Source organism: Danio rerio, chromosome 8 (assembly GCF_049306965.1).
Source record: "Danio rerio strain Tuebingen ecotype United States chromosome 8, GRCz12tu, whole genome shotgun sequence".
NCBI lineage: Eukaryota > Metazoa > Chordata > Actinopteri > Cypriniformes > Danionidae > Danio > Danio rerio.
The window spans coordinates 12,501,056-12,520,000 of NC_133183.1; the positions used below are offsets into that span (position 1 = coordinate 12,501,056).

Below are 18,945 nucleotides of genomic sequence, written 5' to 3' on the forward strand. Positions count from 1 at the left end.
GTAATTTAAACATTTTTTGAGTATATATCCACTATTTCCTCATTTATTTATCTGTCATATTATTTGATGTTAGCTAGTTGCTTGTAGCCAGGCTGTGTTTACAGACTTAAGCATGAATCACTGACGAACAGTGCTAGACTAAAGTCCAGAGGTGCTGCTAGTGTTTTGAATGTAGGTGATTATCAACAGCGGTTCATCGGGACAGACTGACGTAAGGCTGATAATGGAAATGTAAGGTATTCGAGGTGTAGATAACGCAATTGAAGCAGTCTGCTCTATTAAAAACAAAGTGTGCATTGATCAAACGGCAACTTGTCATTGATTTCTGCTTGTGCTGTTGACTGGTGTAGCAGCTCGCAGACAGAATAAACATGGAAGTGAATGTCTAAATGGCCGCTCAACAAATGCCAACATTTCAAACATTCTTAAGTTGTCTGTTGGATTTGGGATGTTGGGAAACAGAACTGTCCCGATCACACTGACCCAACAAAGCCAAGAGCTGCAGATAGTAAGGTCTGCTGTGTGAGACTACTTTAAGAATATGTATTAACAGGCAGAACATTTGTTTAGCTATAGGAAGCTCTAAACTATATCAACTCAAGCATCTTCAAAACTTACAGTGATGTTTTACACACAGTGTTGCTTTAGCATAATACAAAATATACTGTAGTTTAAAAGTAGGATTTTAATTTATATTTGATTTATTTATGTAAAAGTGATTTTAAAGAAGGCTACAAATGATTTACATTTAAAATAAAACATAGATATTTATTTAGTTTCTATCGTGCTGAGAAACTTGAATCTGTTTCCATAAAAATATTTGATAATAATGACAAATATTTCTTTATAACAATTTAAACATATTAAAATGATATCTGAAGGATTGTGTGACATAACACTGGAGAAATAATGCTAACAATTCAGCTTTAAATCAGAGGAACAATTTCTTACAATATAATAATACAATAAACAGTGTTTTTATATAGTTAATAGTTAAAATATAATAGTTGACAATAGTTTACTGTATTGATAGTAGTTTAGAATTAATGCATGGTGAGCAAAAAAGGTTTTTCAAAGACAGACAGACAGACAGATAAATAATAAATAATAAATAGATAGATAGATAGATAGATAGATAGATAGATAGATAGATAGATAGATAGATAGATAGATAGATAGATAGATAGATAGATAGATAGATAGATAGATAGATAGATAGATAAACTTAGAGAACTCTTCTAAATATAGCAATTTAATATTTAGTTCTATTATGGAGATAAGAAACCAGCGTTAAGAAGTGCATTCTGGGATGTTTATTTAAACAAAATATGCGTCTGTTCAAAAAGACAGCTGTACTTACTGACTTTCTTACACAATTCGATCTTTTTATTGATTAAAAAAAATATAATTCTAATTCTTGAAATACAAATTCCCATACATTGAGCATTTTATGAATCACTTAATTTTTCTAATTTCTGAAATACATATGCAAAAATGAATCCATGTACACGTAATCAGTCAAGTTTGGGCTCAATTTTTTTTTGGTGGCATTTATTAAATGTAAAAAAATGTTAAATAAAATGTTAAATAACTGCTCTCTTATTGAATGTAGTTTCAAATGAAATGATTACTTCAGTCATAATTGTTTTAATTACTATTACATTAATAAAAATAATAATAATGAATATTAGAGTGATTTCTGAAGGATCATGTGCCTGATGACTGAAGTAATGAAGCTTCTTCTTCAAAATTCACTGGAATCCATTATTAAATAATTGATAAACAACTTTTGAACAGTTACTTTATAGTGTAATAACATTTCACAATTTGTGCTGTATTTTTGATTAAATAAAGGCAGCCTTGGTGAACAGGAGAAGCTTATCTTAAAACATTAAAAAATCCTACTGACCCCAAACTTCTGACCGGTAGTGTACATTGAGCATTTGACGAATCATTAAACTATTTCTTGAAATGCATATGCAAAAATCAATCCACATACATTGAGCATTTGATGAATCATTAGCACTGTCAGTCAGTGGAGAAAGCAGATTTCATGTACTCACCATGCAGCGCTGATGTTGTGTGTGCTGGATCTCTCTTGCGTTTGTGATGTTGACAGCAGTTCAGCCTGGACATCCAGCACTTGCCAAACACACATGCGTAAAACAAACAGCGCGTCCCTCCAACGCAAACCATTAATTCAAACACATACCAATATCTGTGCAACTTTAAACACAGGAAAGTCGATAATACACACACAAAAACGAAACGTTGAACATTATCCTGCCACCATAATGAGAAAACTCAACTGTACTGTTGGCGTAAACGTTAAACTCAATCAAACAAAGATCCCATAAAGGGAGTGAGGAGCAGTTTAAGGGAAATAATGACGGATCATGCACGATGTGAATGAGTGGCCTCATTAGAACATTCCCAGCAGCCCCTGTGTTTATAAACAGCTCTAGTTCATCTAACTGATGGATGAACATTCGCTATCTCTCTCCGCTCTTCCTGCCGCTCCTCCGGCCAGCGTTTCACAACCGTCCGACACACTCCCACGTGTCACTACACAATTCAGCTGGACGCACGCAAATTCAGACCCCTTTATCTGAGTCCCAGACCCCCAGCCGCTCTTGTGCTCCATGGGTGGCCCTTCAGAGGGGACAATCTGCGGCCTGGTGCTCTTAACTCACAGGATGCTAATGACAGCCACTGTTGTAATGAGGGAAAAACAACATTGACGTGTTTTTCCATGGGCTGCTGATATGAACCGTGGGGTAGAACAAGGAGCCAAGGTTATTTCTGAAATTATAAATGTGTTGGATTATGGTGGGTTGACTATATAGGCAGTATTTTAAGGGAGTGTTGGCACCAAGATTGTTCTGAAGGATTAATACTACAATTACAAAGCGTACTTTTGGTCAAATTCTGCATCTGAAAGCTCATGCTTGTCTTTTTTTTAGTCCAAATATCTATAAGTTCTTGAATCAAGAAGCATTTTCTAGACAAGCAAAAAAAAAAATGCACTCACCGGCCACTTTATTAGGTACAACTGTCCAACTGCTCGTTAACACAAATTTCTAATTAGCCAATCACATCTCAGAAACTCAATGCATTTAGGCATGTAGACATGGTCAAGACGATCTGCTGCAGTTCAAACTGAGCATCAGAATGGAGAAGAAAGATGATTCAAGTGACTTTGAACATGGCATGGTTGTTGCTGCTGGACGGGCTGGTCTGAGTATTTCAGTAAACTGCTGATCTACTGGGATTTTCACACACAACCATCTCTAGGGTTTACAGAGAATGTTGAGAAAAAGAAAATTTCCAGTGAGCGGCAGTTCTGTGGACGCAAATGGCTTGTTAATGTCAGAGATCAGAGGAGAATAGTCAGACTGGTTGCAGCTGATAGAAAGGCAACAGTAACTCAATCACTCTTTACAACTGAGACATGCAGAAGAGCATCTCTGACCATGTCCATCCCCTTATGACCACACTGTGCCCATCTTCTGATGGTTACTTCCAGCAGGATAACGCGCCATGTCATAAAGCGTGAATCCTCTCAGACTGGTTTCTTGAACATGATAATGAGTTCACTGTACCTAAATGGCCTCCACACCCACTAGATCTCCAACCAATGAGGCACATTAGGGATGTGGTGGAACGGGAGGTTGGCATCATGGATGTAGCTGACAAATCTGCAGCAACTGCGTGATACTATCATGTCAATATTGACCAAAATCTCTGAGGAATATTTCCAGTACCTTGATAAATCTATGCCACGAAAGATTAAGGCAGATCTAAAGGCTACTAGTAGGTACTACTACTTTATTAGGTACTAGTAAGGTGTACCTAATAAAGTGGCCGGTGAGTGTATAGTCTTGTTTTAAGAAATAATATGCAAGCAAAATAATCAACGGGGAAAGCAAAATAAACTTGTTTTTCCCTTTTAAATTAGGTTATTTTGCTTGCCTCATTGGCAGATATTTTGCTTGTTTTAAGAAAACAAATGACTAATTTTTGGCATATTATTTCTTAAAACAAGACATTCTTTTTTTGCTTGTCTAGAAAATGCTTCTTGATTTAATAATTTTTAGTTTTTAATTTACATTTTTTTTAACTCGAACCAGTGACCTTACTGTGAGGCGACAGTGCTAACCACTGAGCCACCGTGCCACCACATGAAGTTCAGACCACCACTATAATAATAAAGATGTAGGGAAACAAGATCACTGGGATCACTTTAACAACACTTTTTTTTCAGCTAATTAACGATAAAAACACAGACAGCCAGTCAGAATGCATTTAAATATAAAGCACTTGTGCAATTTAAAGCTACAGACAGAATTGTCCACTACACTGGATACAATCGCTTAATTGATTTTATTGGACTAATAAATAAAAGAAAGATAAAGAGTCCCTGGTCAGATGTGCTAGTGGTACATCTGCTGGTTACAATGGGGTAATGCAGAATGAAAAGCAAGTTAAAAATAAACTGATTTTAATTGTTCGTCACTGAGGACGCAAATATATTTATCTTTATATGCACTGTGCTTGGTGTGAACAGGCCAGAAAAAAGTGAACAACCTTGATGACCTACTACTAACATGTGCATTCGATGAACACTTAACTGTCCCATGAGGCCACAGTAGAGGATTTCTGAATGGCAGTACAGTGACATGACTGATAATAATATCATAATAATATAAACAACATGGTGAACGTAGAATATCAATAACACTTATTTTTATATGGTTACAAAATACCCTGTGCACACCAATGTGATTTTGGATGCAGCCATAAACAGCGATACACGTTGCTAATAAAGCAGTCCCATAATGCATTGTGAGTTTAGTGAAATTGAGAAATTTGACACATTTGTTTGCAGTTTATATGTACAGTATAGTGAGGAACAGCATGAGGAACCAAATTTATCACTAAATTGTTTCTAAATGGAGATCAATGTTCTTATTGTCTATAACTAATCAAAAACTTTTAGTTAACTAAAATACAAGTAAAATCAAAAAGTATTAGATAGGGGGGAAAAAAGATGACAAAAAATAATGAGAAATGTTGCGATTCTTCTTGTTTCAAACTTTTGGATTATTGTTTAAGTGATATTTTATAAATAAATTAACACACTCAGTCCAGCATTAGTAATAACACTATTATCCAATCAGTAGACAGGAGACTCCCTATAAATAATCAAACACATCAATACCTCCACAATCGACTGATTTTCCAGCATCCCCCTGCCATTTCAACTACACTATCCTCTACAGCTAGAGAGGAACAGGAGCATTTTCACAACACGCTAAAATGAATTATCTTAGTCAGTTCAACATCTGTGTGAACGTGTAAAATAACACTATTTTTGCTGCTTGCTCAAACTACTTTATTAAAATAAGCTGAACAACAATTCTTGAGAATTTTTTGGGACAACTTAATTATTTTAAGTTCAGTCCACTAGCGTTATGTAAACTTAATCGATTTGTGTTGGGACAACATGAACAGATTGTGTGGACCCTTTGCAATTTTTTAACAGAGTGGAAGAAATACTTTTGGAGCATGTTCTGCTGAAGAAGCCACTGATGCTCTCTATAGCAAATAACAGATTTGTGAATAAGCATTACGGAGCTCATTGCAAAAAAAAAAAAAAAATGCTTTTCTTAATAGTTTACATCTTGTTTTTAGTCCAAACACCAATCAATTCTTTAATCAATAAGCATGTTTTAGACAATTAAAAAATATTGTTTTGTTTTCATTCATTTTCCTTCGGCTTAGTACCTTTATTCATCAGAGGTCGTCACAGCAGAATGAAAAGCCAACTACTCCAGCATGTATTATATATTGCAGGTGCCCTTTCAGCTGCAACCCAGTACTGGGAAACACCCATACACTTTCCATAAATATATACATACACACACACTCATACACTACAGCCAATTTACAGTTGAACTAAGAATTATTAGCCCCCCTTTATTTTTAGTTTTTTTTCCCCCCAAATGATGTTTAACAGAGCAAGGAAATTTTCACAGTATGTCTGATAATATTGATTCTTCTGAAGAAACTCTTGTTTTATTTCGGCTAGAATAAAAGCAGTTTTTAATTTTTTAAAAAGTCAAAATTATTAGCCCCTTTAAGCTATTTATTTGTTTCGATAGTCTACAGAACAAACCATCATTATACAATAACTTGCCTAATTACCCTAACCTGCCTAGTTTACCTAATTAAGCCTTTAAATGTCACTTTGAGCTGTATAGAAGTGTGTTGAAAAGTATCTAGTCTAATAGTTTTTACTGTTATCATGGCAAAGATAAAATAAATCAGTTATTATAAATGAGTTACTAAAACTATTGTTTAGAAATGTGTTGAACAAATCTTCTCTCCATTAAACCGAAATCAGGGGGGCTAATAATTCTGACTTCAACTGTAGTTCATCCAATTTGGCTATATTGCACATCTTTGTACTGTGAGGGAAACCAGAGCACCCAAAGGAAACCCACATGAACATGGAGTGAACATACAAACTTCACATAGTAATGAAAACTGGTACATCCGGGTTTTCGAATCAGTGACCTTCTTATTGTGAGACAACAGTGCTAACCACTGAGCCACCGTGCCTTTAAAACCAGCTAAATTATCTGCAAATATAGTAAAACTATTTTCAGATTGAAAACAAGCTTATTTTACCTACACCACTCAATATGGAAAAATGTATGTCATTCTTTACATTAATTCTGAAAACAAAATAATTTATTAACAAAATATAAATTAAGGAGGGCCACAGCAGAACGGTGGTTAGAACCGTCACCTCACAGCAAAAAGGTCGCTGGTTCGAGTCCCGGCTGGGCCATTTGGCATTTCTGTGTGGAGCTTGCATGTTCTCCTAACATTCATGTGGGTTTCCTCCAGGTTTCTTCACTTTCTTCCACAGTCCAAAGATATGCGCTATAAGTGAATTAAATACACTAAATTGGCCGTAGTGTATGTGTGCGTGTGAGAATGCGAGTGTGTATTGGTGGAAGGCTGAAAGAGCATCCGCTGTGTAAAACATATGCTGGAATAGTTGGCGTTTCATTCTGCTGTGGCAACCCCTGATTGATAAAGGAATTAAGCCAAAGGAGAATGAATGAATAAGAATTTCGATATATGTACTAGAAAGACCAGTCTTTTTTTTTTTTTGTTAGTTTGTTTGCTGTGCTGACCTTCAGTCTCCACATCTCTTCAGATGTGGCTACCACTCCTGCAATTTAACGGCCATTTTTTACAAACCAATTAATTCCTGCTAGATGAAATTGTTCCCTTCTCACTTGTAAGACAACAGAAGAAAACTGATGATTTACCTGGGGGAAACATATAAAGAGAACAGAAACAAACACTATCTTCATCACACAAACAACAGATAAAGAAATACTTCAAGCCTGTTTGGCCCCAGAAAACAAAGATCTTTAGTGTGTGTTGTGATACAGAAAAGAAAACAGGCACAAAGTCAAATAAGACTTCAAAATAAGAACTTCAATAAAAGAAGTTACAAACTGACGGTCAGGTGCAGTGCATAATCAAGGCCACCATATAAAGATTAAAAACATCTTAACAAAACCAACTGATACTTAATAGATTACAGTACACAGACTGAAGAAGCCCGTTTTCACAAGTCTTCCTCAGTCAAGTCTGCTGTATGCAGCACTTAATTCACTGTACATCAAATTTACAAGATTGCATGCGTTGAAAAAATAAAAATAAAAGCTTTTGTGAGTTCTGAAGTACAGTACAAGTGTGTAAATGATCCCTTTGGTAACAATTAAAGGGATAGTTCACGCAAAGTTTTAAACTTCCATTCATTTACTCTCCCTCATGTAGTTTTAAACCTTTATGAGTTTTTTTATTCTGTTGAACACAAAAGAAGATATTTTGAAGAATGCTGGTTGAACTTCAATAGTAGAGAAAAAAAATCAAAGTCCATGAGTGCCAGCATTCTTCAAAACATCTTCTTTTGTGTTTAAAGCTAGAAACCGTCAAATAGGTTTTGAACAAGTGAACGATGAATAAAAGTTTGTTTATTTGTGTTTGGGTGAACTATCCCTTTAAGAACAGCAACTACTATGAGACAAAAATAATAATTAGAATCACTGATGCTGCTCGCTATAATAAAACCTATTGATATAAAATGTAAATAAAACTCAAGTTTTTTGTGCATTTTTGTGAAATGTGATGCTCAAAAACCATCCATCAGCTTTTAATGCAGTCACAGCAGGAATGAGTAGTTCAGTTTTGCAGAAGCGCAGCCCTTTCTTCATCTGTATCTGCAGAAACCTGTGGAGATTTCCTGTACATCATAAACTGCACAGATATCTGAAGAACAGCGCTAAGGCAAAAAACAGCTGAAATGAGTACACGTGATTCAGATAATCTGGCTTTTTGTCAATATATGGGAACTTCAGTGAAGCAGGAGGTCAAACATACAGTGACTGAAATGTTTATGGAATATTGCTCAGAACATTAGTCATGTGACCTTTGACTGCATCTTCTCAAAACAAACCGTGTTGGTGCTAAATTGCATGAACTGACTAACTGATTAAGTTAAAGCAGGATTTGAGGACAAGGTTTATTGTGGTCAAATAAAAATAAAAAACTGAAATAACACTATTCTCTAGACACTCTAAAGTATGGATCTGAATTAAAAGTTAATATTTATTTAGTTTTTTAAGGTCTGGTAACACTTCTTCTGCATTTCCATAGAGAATTGTTTTCCAAAAATGTTAACAATGTTAAATGTTAAACTAACTATAACTGTGATCAGAAAAACATTGGTATTCTGTTGTCTAGGGTTGGGCGATTAATCAAAAGGTAAGCGAAATTGACAATCAGAACCTGTAATTTAAAAAAAATTCTCATTTGTAAAATGTGAGCATAATAATGTCAGGGCAAAACTATGAGGGCAAAAAAAAGTTAATTAATCATAATAGAGTGAAAATTAATCAAGATTTTGATTTTAAGGCAAATCGCCCAGCCCTACCATTGTCTAAAAATTAATATAAAAATGTCTAACTCTTTTGTCATTTAATGCAAAAAAAGAAATTGTAGATTAATTTAATCAGTAGATTAAAGAATAAAATGAAATTAATTAATATAAATCAAAACTTTTCAAGCGTTCTCTTAATTTATTAATATCTGCTTCATAAAGCTTGTTTCCAAGAAAAAAAAACAATGGTTTATCTTGGTGTACTGAACAAAAACAAAAAAACAATGTAATAAAATCTATAAACATATACATTTATATACATATAATTGTTTTCCCATGGCAGTTTCATTCTAAGATTTTCAGAATGAATTTAAATATTATTATTTTTCTGTGCTGATATTATATATAATATAATTCTCATGGCTGTATAAATCCAGATGGATGAAATATCTGCAATGTGGCTTTAAAGGATACGACCAGGTCTAGTGAGAGAGTTCCGAGGCTGCCGATGAGCCAGGGCAGGTGGTGAACCATGTAACTGGCCTCTCCCTGTCCTGGATCTGGGTTCTTCAGCAGAACACTCACGCCGTATGTGGTGTTTCCCAGAATCACCAGAGCAAACAGGAAATACGACAAGCCCTCTGTTGACTTCCTCTGAAACTGCAGGCAACAAGACATATTTCAAATACACCAAGAAGCAAAATCAGTCAATGAGCGCTGCATGCTAATGTAAAACAACTGCAGCTGTATTAAAAGCATTCATCAATAACAGATGCGAGTCCCCAAAGCAATTAGGAACGTTGCACTCAGGAATAAATCATTTAAATAAATATGACACTTTAGTTTGCATTGACAAATTAAAGCCTGGAGCGGCACAGTGGCTCAGTGGTTAGCACTGTCGCATCTTAGCAAAAGGTCGCTGTTTTGAGTCCCGGCGGGGCCAGTTGCAAATTTTTGTGTGGAGTTTGTATGTTCTCCCAGTGATGGTGTGGGTTTCCCCCACAGTCCAAAGACAAGCACTATAGGGGAATTGAATAAATTAACTAAATTGGCCGTAGTGTATGAATGTGAATGTGTATGGGTGTTTCCCAATACTGGGTTGCAGCAGAAAGGGCATACGTTGTGTAATACATATGCCGAAATAGTTGGTGGTTCATTACGATGTGGCGAGAAAAAATGAATGAATGAAAATTAGCATTATGTTATTTTAAAGACATTTTATTTCATGTGAATTCTTACCTAAATATTTCTTCAAGATGGTCTACATTTCACCAGTTTTTGCAATTTCTATTATTCTCAGGTTTTTCAAGTAATGTTTAACTGTACAAGTAAAATGACTGTCAATGTATGCAAGTCAGCATCAAGGCAGTACCATAAATAGTGGATTTGTAGTTGTGCAAGGCACCTTTTTAACTGTTAAAATTACAAATTCATTTTACAATTATTTTTGTGCTTTGCAGTGATTTATGTGCACTTCTACAGCTAGCAATGGCAGGCAATTTAATAGTCCCAAATACATAGTTTCTTCTTTTTAGAAAATAAAATGCAGTATAATCTGTTTTACAATGCTGATGTGAACAAAATTATCGAAATAGGTGGAAGACCAAATGTGGCACTTTTTTAAAGCAAAACATAAAACCTACTTGTTTAGAATAGCTTTTGTTATACATTAGTGCATAGTCACTTTTTGTTTGAATTTTATTATTGATTTAAGTCTTAAAATAGATCATATTATTTAATCTACCAACAGTGATTACGTTTTCATCAGGGGTACCCAAACTTTATCATACAAAAGGCCAAAACCAAATATCATCATGAGTCGTGGGTCTAAGGTAAATATATCAAACTATATCACATATAAAGTTGCCATGGTTAATTTCCACATTTATTTTACAATATTTATAAAATAAATCAAAAACTTTACTTTAAATCATATTTACTAATGCAGTATAACTTTTAAAATGATAACGTACTGCAATTAAGTTATAACAGTGAACAGTGGAGTTTAATGCTGAACACACAAGTCAAGCAGAATCTGCCTTTGCTTTGATTTGCTCACTAAAGTCTCTGCATTGTCCTCTATCCATCAGGTGACCGTATGAACATTTACAACTAAATTTGATTAGTTTACAACATTTAATTAAAACATTTAATTCCAGTTAGCTTTTATCAATAAAACAAACAAAAAGTTACCTTAGATTTGAAATGACAATCTCTAAAGCTTCTCCATCATTCTACCATTCTTCTCAGATGGGATGGCAGGCCAAATCAAAGGTTAACATGTGCCAACTTTGGCCAGTGGGCCCTAGTTTGGGCATCTCTGGTTTACATAGACATCAGTGATCGAATGATTTACCTTAATCTGAATAAGACAATAATACATGGGCTTCGCTAGGCCTATTTTAAGGGGGCTATAGCCCACCTATATTTTTACTCAACCCCCTAAAATGTTTGCGATTAGCTCATAAACTGCACACTAAATTATCGCCTCAGTCCTCTTTAAATTTGATATTTATATTTGACAAAACAAAATACTACTGAAAATATCATTATTTGGTGTAAAATAAAACCCTAAATATATTCTGATTGTTTTTAGATCAACATCTATAAACACGTATATATGCAGCAATACTTACATTGGTGTAAATCTGTGGCAGTCTGGAGCATAAATACAGTACTGAAGAAATAGAGCCGATAACAAAGCCTATAATCTCTCTTGTTTTGAATGGCTGAAAAACATCAAGTGGCAAACCAAAATAACATTAAAACCACATAAATAAGTACACTGCAGCTCGAGTGAATGCTGAAAGTCCCTCCATTACCTGCACTGCACCGTTGTCCTCCTCCAGGGCCAGTAGTGCTCGACCTCTGAATCCTGAGGGCATTTGATCCTCAAGAGACCAATGAGGGATACTGAGAAGTGAAGATGTCATTCCTAAAAGACACAGCACGCTGAGTGCATTTAGCAGTGCACGGTCTGTGGAGGAGAAAAACATTTCCATGAATTAGCAAGGCAGCAGCACATTCTTATAAGAGACTGTGAATGTAGAGCTGAGAGCTTTCCATCTCTTCTCTTCATTACTGCATGAGGCACAAATCTGCTTTCCTAATCTAAATCATGCCGTTATATCCTCACAGACTGCTTGGAGGAATTAAAATGAATCTGAAATACGCATTTACGATTTTGAAAGATTATTGACAATCAGAATTTTCAAAGGAAATTATAAATGATGCTTTGGCTGAAATATATACATACTGTATACAAAATAATATTAATAAACTTTATATTTATATAGCGCCTTAAAAAGTAGCATCTCAAGGCACTTTACAGACATAAAATGTGCAACAGTTAAAGATACAAACAAGGATGAATACAAAGAAAAGAATGCATATAAAATAATTAAAAACACAAAATAATAATAGTTGTAATAAATCTAAAATCAAATTAAATCAATTAAAAAACCTAAAACTGATCAAACTTGACAGAAGCATATAACAACTCATAAAAACTTCAAATAAAATTAACACGTTTATATCATGACTTTTTCTTTCTCTAAAAGCAGGGTTCCCACTCTAAGCAACATGTCAAATTCACTGGCTTTTATTGACTGAATAACTGAATATCAGGGACCGGTAGAGAATATGAAAACAGGCAACTGTTGTGTGAATCACTGGCCAAAATTTAGAGGAGCTTGCCATTTTTTATTGCTGCAGATTTCCTGCAGATTTTAGCTATAGCCGTGATAAATACTCCAGCTCCTGCCACACCATCTGCATTATTTTTTTATTAAACAACATCATATTTGCATATAGAAAGTGCGCATCTGTTGTATAATACTTTGATAGACATTGCACAGTGAATATTTGCGTATTGTTTTGTAGCAAAACAACTTAAGAAAGTTACATTATGAGGAAAGTCATTGCCGAAATCAATCATTTTAGGCTGCAAAAAAATGTGTGCACAATTTCCAGAAGGGACTGATTGGGCACTGAGCAGAAAAAAAAGTTATAGAATGGTAAATGTATGTGACTGGGATAATATAAAAATTTGCAGTGAATAACAGCCATAACAATAAGCAGAACATGTGAAACAACAAGATAAGCCAAAGACAATCAGATATTAGAAATTAGTTTTTAACACTATTATGTTTTTAAAAAGTATTGAAGAATCTTCTCTCCATTAAATAGCACTTGGGAAATATTTTTAGAAGGTTCAAAATTTCACAGGAGAGCTAATAATTTTGACTTTAACTGTAGGTTAAGCATGAAAAAGGTTTTAATCTTCAATGTTGATCAATGAATTTTAATCTTGAACAGTTGAGCTAGTCCCAAGTTCTGCAGCGAGTAGCGCCTCTGAAGCAGCGCCAACAAATCCACAATGCAGTTCGGCAATGCCTGACGTCACCCATTCAAAGTGAATAGGAAGTGTTGACGCTGACAACCTGTGTGAATGGGGCGCAAGCAAAATGTCGTATTCTCTGACTTTTATTGACTGAATTTCAGAGGCCGATAATGAATTCAATTCAATTTAATTCAGCTTTATTTGTAAAGCGCTTTTACAATGTAGATTGTGTCAAAGCAGCTTCACATAAATGGTCATAGTTACTGAATCAGGGTAGTTCAGTTTTTAGTGTTTAAAGGGCCATGAAACCCCCTCGTTTCAGCAGGGTGTTTTTTTTACACCTCTACTTTGGAAAAAGTCAGAAAAGTGGGCGTGTCCAGCTCTGTTTAGGGGGAGTGTCGGAGGAAGAAAAGTGGGATGGTGTGGGAGTGTCTATTTGGGCACGCGCGAGTTTCAGAGTCAAAATACACACAAACACACAGTAGAAAGTGATGGTGTTTAACCTACATGGACATGTGTAGTCAAATTATTTGCCAAATTATTAAATGGTGAACTTTAACTGCAGTTTGGCTCTTTCATTCAGGGAATTCATTCATGCCCCTCGCGACAAACAAGATATTTGATTCGAGGAACTGCTCTAAGCGTGTATTTTTCATGCAATGTTTGATACCGCACGGTGAATGAGAGAAAAAAAACCTCCGCATTTCCCGGAAACTTAGATGCACACAAAGGGTAGCGTCAGAAAGTTGCGTGTGTTATTCCGGTCACAAAATGCGGTAAAAACCCTACACGAGGTTAAAGTTTGGTTGTGGTGCTAACATGTTTACACTCGGTGAAATAGTTTGTTCGATACGAACAAACTGAATAAACAAAGAGCACTGGTCGTTCACTTACCAAATCTGTAGAGACAGGACAATCACCAGCAACTAGAGCCGCGTCTTTATGAAGTGAATACTACAAGCGAATCCGGATCTCAGCGTTTGCAGATGAGAACAGCTCTCAGGTAAACAATGTTCCTCCTTAGACACGTAAGTTATTGTTGTCGAGCGTCGCGTACACTGTAATCCACACGTGACACTGAGCTCTCACAGAGAGAAAATGAAAACGAAACTTAACTGTAGCAAACTATAAAAGCAACACTTCACGCTTGTTTTGCCAACACAACGTGGTGTGTCTGTCGTCTAAGCACTGTGACAGTAATGAATATTAATGAAGTTGCACAATAGAGCGCGCTGATTGGTTTGAACCAAGCCTTACTCATGCATTAATGCATCACACTGTAAGACGTAATAAGACACACTCTGGCACAGACGTCCAGTCTGCGCGCTGGAATACAACGCTATTATGTCATGACCGTGACTCATCTTCAAAAATTTGTTTCAAACCGGAAGTACGAATTTGCTTGAAATAACGCAAAAACAACAAATTTACACTTTTTATTGAAATATAGGTGTCCTAATAGTGTTTTTAGCAGTGTGGGACACATATACGACTGTCAACAGCTCAAAAAATGTGTTTTGGTGTTTCGTGAACCTTTAAGTTCAGTTCAGTTTAGCTCAGTTCAGTGTGGTTTGAAATCATTACTGAGAGTCCAAACACTGAAGAGCAAATTCATCGATGTGTAGCTTTTCAGTTCCTGAACCATGCAAGCCAGTGGCGACAATGGAGAGGGACAAAAAACTTCACCAATAGGCGAGTGAAGAAAAAAAACCTTGAGAGAACCAGACTCAGTTCGGCACGACTGTTATAATTTCTCCGCTGGCCAAAAGTCTTGTGCAGAGCTGTAGTCTCAGCAGTGAATATGAAAACAAACAGCTGTTGTGTTGATCAATCGATTCTGTAACTGCTAAACCTAATTAAAAATCAAGCAAATGGCACAACATTTTGTAGAGCTTGCCATTTTTTTAATTGCTGCATTTACCACAGATTTTGGCTATAGTCAGGATAAATTCTCTAGTTCATGCCACACCATTTGCATTGTTTTATATCATACTCGCACATCAAAAGTGCTCATCCGGTGTGTGATACCATAGATGGCACATGGTACAGTGTAAATTTGTGTATTGTTTTTAAATAGCAAAACAACTGAAGAAAGTTAGTAAATATTGTTGCAAATTTTGTGAAAAGTCATGTCTTAGTCACATTAGTCATTTTAGGCAAAAATACAGAAGGGACTGGTTGAGCATTAAGCAATAAAAAGGTATAGTCTGGTTGCTATTTGATTGCCAGCTAACAAGAGGGAAAATATTATAAAGACAGTGAATAACAGCAATAACAATGGACAAAACATTTGAAACAACATAGTAACATGGTATAAAAAATTATTTTCATCAGTTGCAAGAAAAATCAAAAATTCCTGATGTCAATGTCTGAAAAAGACCTTTTAAAATTCCATGACCTGTGGGAACCCTGTAAAATGTATTGGAGTGAAACAACAGTTTCTACATATAAAACAAATCTTGTCCGGCAAATTTAGAACAAGAATCATTTGTTGACAGATTCAAAACATATTTAAGGAGATCAATTTAATACTTCTTCAATTCACTAGTTTTTTCAGCAAGGTATTTTTAATCATTTAAAATCTGAGTTTTATTTTATCAGATTCAAAATGTCTTTTGTTCAATTTTTTCATGAATATATCTGTTATGCTGAATGATGATGAAACATTCACCCATAGTTTTACATAGTTATAGCCCACTTAGAACACATTTAGCCTAAATTACAGGTCACAAGTGACGTATAATTTCCAACTCACCTGAAGATCTTTTATTCTTTAGTTTATAGTACATGTACATGGCCAGCATTAACAGGTCTGCCACGACGTAGTAGACAGCTGTATATTTCTGTAGTAAAAAATAAGGGATTGAAGAATATCAAATAATAATAATAAACTATTAAATATATATGAGCAATTCCATGAAAATGTCAACCTTGCCATGAAAAGAAAAATGTTTTCACCAAAATAGCGAAACCGTTTCTACATTTTTTGCGCAGGCAAGTGTTTTACAGTACTTTAAAAATACTTAAAAATGTCTCTGTCAATGTTTTCAAACTATTATATTTGATTTACCAAAGTCAAACAAATGGCAATTTCACATCCGTCACATCCATAACGAAAAAGTGTCACATCCATAACAAAGATTTTCCCTCAAAATGGCAAAAATTTCAAAATAAAATCAAATCAATCAGTTTTGTTCTATAAAGAGCCAACTCTTATCCTTTTGTTGAGAATTATTTATTTTGGGTTGTGCAGTTTAATTCACAGAATTTTTTACGAAATATGTTGTATACTGTAAACTCGCAGACTTTTTTTGTCACATCCATAACACTTGTTTATTTTCCTCATTTAAAATATAAAAATGTTCACAGATTGAATTTTTTTGATCCCATAACTCTGTTGTTAGTTGTTTTGGAAAATATAAACAGATGATTCAATATAATGTTAACGTATACTTTCTCTGCAAATTTATGTTTTGAATTTCTACTGCAAATGTCACATCCATAACGCTGGAATCAGCCATATATATATATATATATATATATATATATATATATATATATATATAAATCCAGTCTTAGTTTAAACTACATCAATACTAAGACCATTCAATTAAAACAATGAAATAGTCTACATTCGATTCATTTAGCAGACTATATCCAATGTGACAAAAATGATGAATGTGTTTTTTGATCCTGTACCTGTAGAGGAAGTTGATCAGCCAAAAATGACCCTATAAGATTGCACGAATCACCCGCCAGCCAGAATAAGAGGAACCAGATAGACAGAGCGCTGTCCATGTTTCCTGTCTTGCAGGAACTGTAGTATTGCCTACAGTAACAGTCAGAAAGATCCCATTACTTACATGTGCAAAACATGTCACTTCATATAAACGCTACCATTCATATTTTTAGTAGTTGGGTCAATTTATCTGTAAGGTTTAAAACTAAATTAGTGTCTTATGCATTTAGTTATTCAAAAATATATAGAAATATATCTTAAATATTATTGTAATAGCAGTTTTAAAAAAACAGTTATGAAAGAATCTGGTCACAGCAATGTAAATATTTGGTAACACTTTTAGTTGTTACACACTACAGTATTTATTCATTCACTTATTCATTTTCCTTCAGCTTAGTTCCTTTATTCATCAGGGGTCGCCACAGCGGAATGAACTGCCAACTTATATACTATATGTTTTAAACTGTGGATGCCCTTCCAGCTGCAACCCAGTACTGGGAAACACCCATACAAGCTCACATTCACACACATACAAACACTGTGGCTTATTTAGCATTGTCTTAGGACAGTGAGCGAAACCGGAGCACCCTGAGGAAACTCACACAAACACTACAGTAACTACACTTAAATACTGTGCATATATAATTACATGCAACAAACCATGGAAAAGTTTCCAAATATAAATGCTCAAAATTGCTGCTTAATGTTTTGTGAGATTATTGCCAGGATCCATTGATTAGTATAAAAAAAACTGAGAATCAACTTCAAACGCAAATATTCAGTAAATGTTGATATTGTCTTTACCATCACTTTTGTTCAGCTTAAAAAGATAATTTACACAAAAATGAAAATTCTGCAATCATTTACTCATCCTCTGCTTGTTCCAGCCCTGTTTGAGTTTCTTTCATTTGTTGAACACAAAACCAGATATTATGAAGAATGCTAGACAAAACAGCCATTGACTTCCATAAGTATTTTTTATTCCTACTATGATTGTCAATAGGGGCTAAGCTGTGGCCCAGTAGGTAGTGCTGTCGCCTCACAGCAAAAAGGTCGCTGGTTCGAACCTCGGCTGGGTCAGTTCTGTGGAATTTGCATGTTCTCCCTGTGTTCCTGTGGGTGCTCCGGACTCCCCCACAGTCCAAAGACATGCAGTACAGGTGAATTGGGTAGGCTAAACTGTCGGTATTGTTTGAGTGTAAATGTGTGTGTTGATATTTCCCAGAGGTGGGTTGCTGGATAAGTTGGCAGTTCATTCTGCTGTTGCGACCCCGGATTAATAGAGGGACAAAGCCGAAATGAAAAAATGAATGAATGATTGTTATTAGTGTTACCCCCAACATTCTTCAAAATATCTGGTTTTGTGTTTAACAGAAGAAAGAAACTCAAAATAGATTAGTACCATGTGACTTGAGTGTAGGTAAATGAGGGAATTTTTTAACTACCTAATTTTATAACCAAATTATCACTTGAATGGATCCTTGCTGAAAGTGTCAATTTGTAGTTACCTCAAGTTTAAAAATAGCAGTGTAAATGTGCATCTACATTAACATGATGTCATTTCTAATATGTGACCCTGGACCACAAAAGTCCAGTCTTATGCTGTACAGGTATATTAATGGCAAAACATTTTTTTCAAAATGATTGACTTTTTATTTATGGAGAGAAAAAAAAAAGATTAAACCATGAAATATTTATAGTCAATTTCCTACTGTAAATATATAAAATTTTATATTTGATTAATAGTGTACATTGCTAAAAACTTAATTTGGACAAATTTCAATATTTATGTTTCTTTTTTTAACCCACACCAGATGTTCAAATAGTTATATATACATATATTGTCTCATTATAACACACCAAACATCTATTGAAAGCCATTTATATTGAGGTAAAGTT

General features: G+C 34.9%; 2 protein-coding genes across 6 annotated transcripts in view; both read right to left on the reverse strand.

Annotated features, from left to right (window-relative positions):
• The window catches only part of nr1h5 (nuclear receptor subfamily 1, group H, member 5), a 29,352-nt gene extending 26,776 nt beyond the window's left edge, over positions 1 to 2,576 (reverse strand). The window contains exon 1 of one of the 2 annotated variants that reach the window (XM_005166733.6): positions 2,064 to 2,576. The gene's annotated coding sequence lies outside the window, so the exon portion shown is untranslated. The remainder of the gene's footprint in view (positions 1 to 2,063) is intronic. The other variant, NM_001123241.1, reaches the window with a different exon arrangement.
• A 4,851-nt stretch (positions 2,577 to 7,427) lies between these two features.
• slc66a1 (solute carrier family 66 member 1) overlaps positions 7,428 to 18,945 on the reverse strand; it is a 15,571-nt gene continuing 4,053 nt past the window's right edge. Inside the window, exons 4-10 of one of the 4 annotated variants that reach the window (XR_012383706.1) lie at positions 17,007 to 17,136; positions 16,063 to 16,150; positions 11,788 to 11,942; positions 11,602 to 11,694; positions 9,440 to 9,625; positions 8,036 to 8,355; positions 7,428 to 7,924 (exon numbers count right to left, since the gene is read on the reverse strand). Coding sequence is in view for 2 of the 4 variants with exons in the window: in XM_005166732.5 (XP_005166789.1) it covers positions 8,269 to 8,355; positions 9,440 to 9,625; positions 11,602 to 11,694; positions 11,788 to 11,942; positions 16,063 to 16,150; positions 17,007 to 17,136 (739 nt within the window). In the remaining 2 variants the exon portion in view is untranslated. Of the gene's footprint in view, positions 8,356 to 9,439; positions 9,626 to 11,601; positions 11,695 to 11,787; positions 11,943 to 16,062; positions 16,151 to 17,006; positions 17,137 to 18,945 lie in introns of all 4 variants that reach the window. The other 3 variants (XR_012383707.1, XM_005166732.5, NM_001013303.2) reach the window with 3 other exon arrangements.